The sequence below is a fragment of the Porites lutea genome, chromosome 13, assembly GCF_958299795.1.
Source record: "Porites lutea chromosome 13, jaPorLute2.1, whole genome shotgun sequence".
Taxonomy (NCBI): Eukaryota; Metazoa; Cnidaria; class Anthozoa; order Scleractinia; family Poritidae; genus Porites; species Porites lutea.
The window spans coordinates 16,332,519-16,335,870 of record NC_133213.1 but is presented as its reverse complement, the minus strand read 5'-3'; the positions used below and the strand labels follow the sequence as shown (position 1 = coordinate 16,335,870).

Sequence of the window (3,352 nt, the reverse complement as noted above, 5' to 3'; positions counted from 1 at the left end):
GTCTTCCTAGAAAATATCGCCTTTCCGATTTCTCGGAAAATGAGGAAGTATACGATTATGCATATATTTCGAAGTCACGCAATTCCTCGTTCCCGAAGGCGAGACTTTTCGCCCCAAAAAGGCCCGATTAAAGCTTAAGATTGCAATTTCATTTCGATTAACCGAATTGGGGATTTTTTTTTGGTCTCATATGTTATATGTTAATTTTTTTCTCTAAATGCCACGTTCAATCGGATGGCTGTATGTCTACACTATTTTCAACACATCACGTGTGCTCGTGACCTGAAAAACAAACCAGTTAACAGCGACCACGCTTCTCGCACATCATGCCTTATGTTTCCCCACTAAAATGCTCCACCTCAATGCTCCATTGTTTCCGCTAAAATGCTCGGTCTCTCCCAAAAACAAACAAACAAACCAACAAATAAAACGAAACAAAACAAGAACAGAAAGAAAAAAATTAAAACAGCACTGTATACAAATTAATGCTTTTCATAGAGCGGCTGTATAAGGGTGACATTTGAGGTTTGTTTTGAATTTCGGCATTAAGTATCATTTTTTCCTTTAAATTTCTTTAATTTCGTTTCTGGAAAAATTCCATTAAATGCTCGAATAATGCTTTATGCTTTTGCGTCTCTAAAATGCTCGAAAAAATGCGAGTAAATGTATAATTCCAGCGCGGTCAAAAATACATAACTAATAATAAACAAAAAAAAAAAATAAATAAATAAATAGATAAAACAAAATAACAAAAAACAAAAGTTTAATAAATAATAAAATGAAAGGACTAAAACATAAGGTTTCGCTTTTTGTTCAGTAGAAAGGGGTGTGATGGGGATGGTCCATATTTTAGCGGAGTTTATTCTAAAAGTAAACAAAAAATAACAATTTTTCTAACTTTTAATTTGTATTCAGTTGATAACACGACACGACTGGGCCACAACACGGCAGCACTCCAAAGAACCCTTTGCATAACGCAGCACCCTGATAGGATTTGGTACAGTATTTTTTTTCTCACACCTTCCACGCAGTTTCGCTGCAAGCAAACGTTTTAATTTTCATAACCCAGTATTTAATAACTGAATAAATAAATAATTTTTTTTTTTTTTTTTTTTAAAGTCCGAGTTCTTTTATTCGTTCGCTTGCTAAAGGTTCTTTTAAGCAGCTCACCTCAACCGGAACTGATTTTTCCAAGTATAGCAAGGTTCTAATTTCACCGAGATGCTCTTTTAGAAGAGCCCTTATGTTGTCGTCCTTTCTCTGCTTAGCTGAAAGCGCCCGGATCCCAATGCTCCTCTTCTTACGTGGCGTGGCCCCTGTAGTTGTCGACGTTTTCTGTTCTGGAGCTCCAGGGACAGTTAACTGAGAGGTTTCTTGTCTCACAGGGCGGGCTAGGGGACAAAAAAATTAACCACCTTTTCAGACACCAAAACTGTTTTGGTACAAAAGGCACCTGATTAAAGGTAAGGAACAGGCAGTGCATTTGAAAGGGAGACTTGTTGCCTTAGTGGGTCATGTGACAGTATAACGTGTGCGGAACTTATACAGTCCATAGTCAGTATAAGCCGGAACGTGGGACAAAATCGATTATCGCTTCATTTCAAACCGAGGAGGGCTGGGTAGGAGTCTGTGTATTATGGGATACACAACGCGAGACCCATAGCCAGAAAGAGCTCAGCACATTGAAGTTAGGCATATTCTCAAGTTTGCTGTTAATCAAGCCAATGTCAAACAAGATACCGTCATTATAAAACTTGAAAACTATAAAATTTAGATGACACACGGGCTGCAAGTTCATACATTTCTTGATAAATTTTGGAGTTTTTGAAGGGCTGTATCTCGTTCAATATAGGCCCGATAAACGCCAAACCTCGGTTTCCCCTTTCTGATTTTGTGGATCTTACGTTGTTTATCCCATAATTAACGGACTCACACCCAGCCCCACACGGTTTAAATTAGACAAGAAACACCTGGCCAGCGCTGATCCAACTGAGTAACTGAGGAAGACAAGTCTTTTAGCAGGATAATAATTAATTATGAAACACACAAATCGTACATTCTGCTAGGATCAGCAGTTTTCAGAATGTTGCTGTTTGTTGTTAGCTGATGAAAAATGGTAACTTTCATTCAACTCACCTTTAGTGTTCTGTTCAGTCGTTCCTACTGCCGTTTGCGAAGGCTGTGGATTAGACGCCAGATCATTCTCAGCAATTTCCAAAGTCGCCATGAGCTTTTCGTGAAAGGTTTGGGCACGAGCCTCAGTCACGTGACAAAGCCCAGCCTTAACAGTTGAGTAGACTGGGTTAGAGGTTAAGTTCAGTGCTTTGTTGTTAAACTCGTAAACGAGAAACAGAGCAGGCTGCTGTGTTTGGGTGTCTTCGGGGTCTTCTAACAACACACGGTCGAGCTCCGGCTGGAACCACTGGACGCACACTTCAAAATCGTTTGCCGTGGTTGACTTGTCTACGAATCCTGAAAAAAAAAGAACCCATACAATAACTTAGTCGATCGGTATTTTGTAGGGAAAGGGCGCACACGAACTCACAGACCCACATAGCCGGAACTTTACCCTGTTTCATTAACATGAAGCACCTAGGGATATTTTTTTACCCCTGGACGGGATGCTAGTCTATTGCAGTATCACCCCAGTACAGGGGCCCGAGCGAAGAGAAAAAAGTGGAACAAAGCTTCTTGTCTAAGGCAACAAGGCAACAGGAAGCTTGAGTCCGAAGTTCGCACTGTTAACCACTCGGCCACTGCGTCTCCAAAATCAATCGCTATAAACGAGCACTGATGATAGTGAGCAACTAAAAGAAGCTAGCACATTTTTAAAAGCGAAATCAAGCATAGCATAGCCCCACGGATTGCTTAGAAAAGAGTCATCAAAGTTCTAAATAAAGTACTAAAAACTAGCAAAAGCGACTCACCGCTCTTGGGGTAAAATGACAATTTGGGAATCCATTAATTCTTACCAGACTTCTTCGAGGTGTCCTCTGTCATGTCCATCTGAAAAGGCTTGGTAACCATAGTCTGGATTCCTGTGACAGAGGGTCCGTAATTCGTCAAGACCTCGGGTGGGTAACCCCACTGCACTCCACTACATAAGGGCCCAACTCGTTTCTTAAAAACGAATGCATCTTGGAGAGTTTCAGAGCTTTATTGGAACTAAACAACGGCAGCACTCCAGCGCTGCTATTCGTCACTTCCTCAGCTTCCGAGTACACTCCGAGGGCTGCATACGAGCACTGCCGACGAGGTACCGACAAATAGCCAAGCAGATGAAGCCACGTAACTTGTACGCGATTGGAGTTGTTTATGGTGGTTCTCATAGTGACTATTCCATTCTGAGCTA

At 41.1% G+C, this 3,352-nt stretch overlaps 2 protein-coding genes across 2 annotated transcripts in view; one reads left to right on the top strand and one right to left on the bottom strand.

Annotated features, from left to right (window-relative positions):
* LOC140922661 (cilia- and flagella-associated protein 54-like) overlaps positions 1–3,080 on the bottom strand; it is a 94,820-nt gene extending 91,740 nt beyond the window's left edge. Inside the window, exons 1-3 of the mRNA XM_073372651.1 lie at positions 2,973–3,080; positions 2,137–2,472; positions 1,171–1,391 (exon numbers count right to left, since the gene is read on the bottom strand). Of these exons, the coding sequence (XP_073228752.1) occupies positions 1,171–1,391; positions 2,137–2,472; positions 2,973–3,027 (612 nt within the window). The 5' untranslated portion in view covers positions 3,028–3,080. The remainder of the gene's footprint in view (positions 1–1,170; positions 1,392–2,136; positions 2,473–2,972) is intronic.
* Positions 1–3,352, top strand: part of LOC140922660 (carbonic anhydrase-like) — a 99,537-nt gene that overhangs the window by 79,169 nt on the left and 17,016 nt on the right. The gene's annotated exons all lie outside the window — the stretch shown is intronic.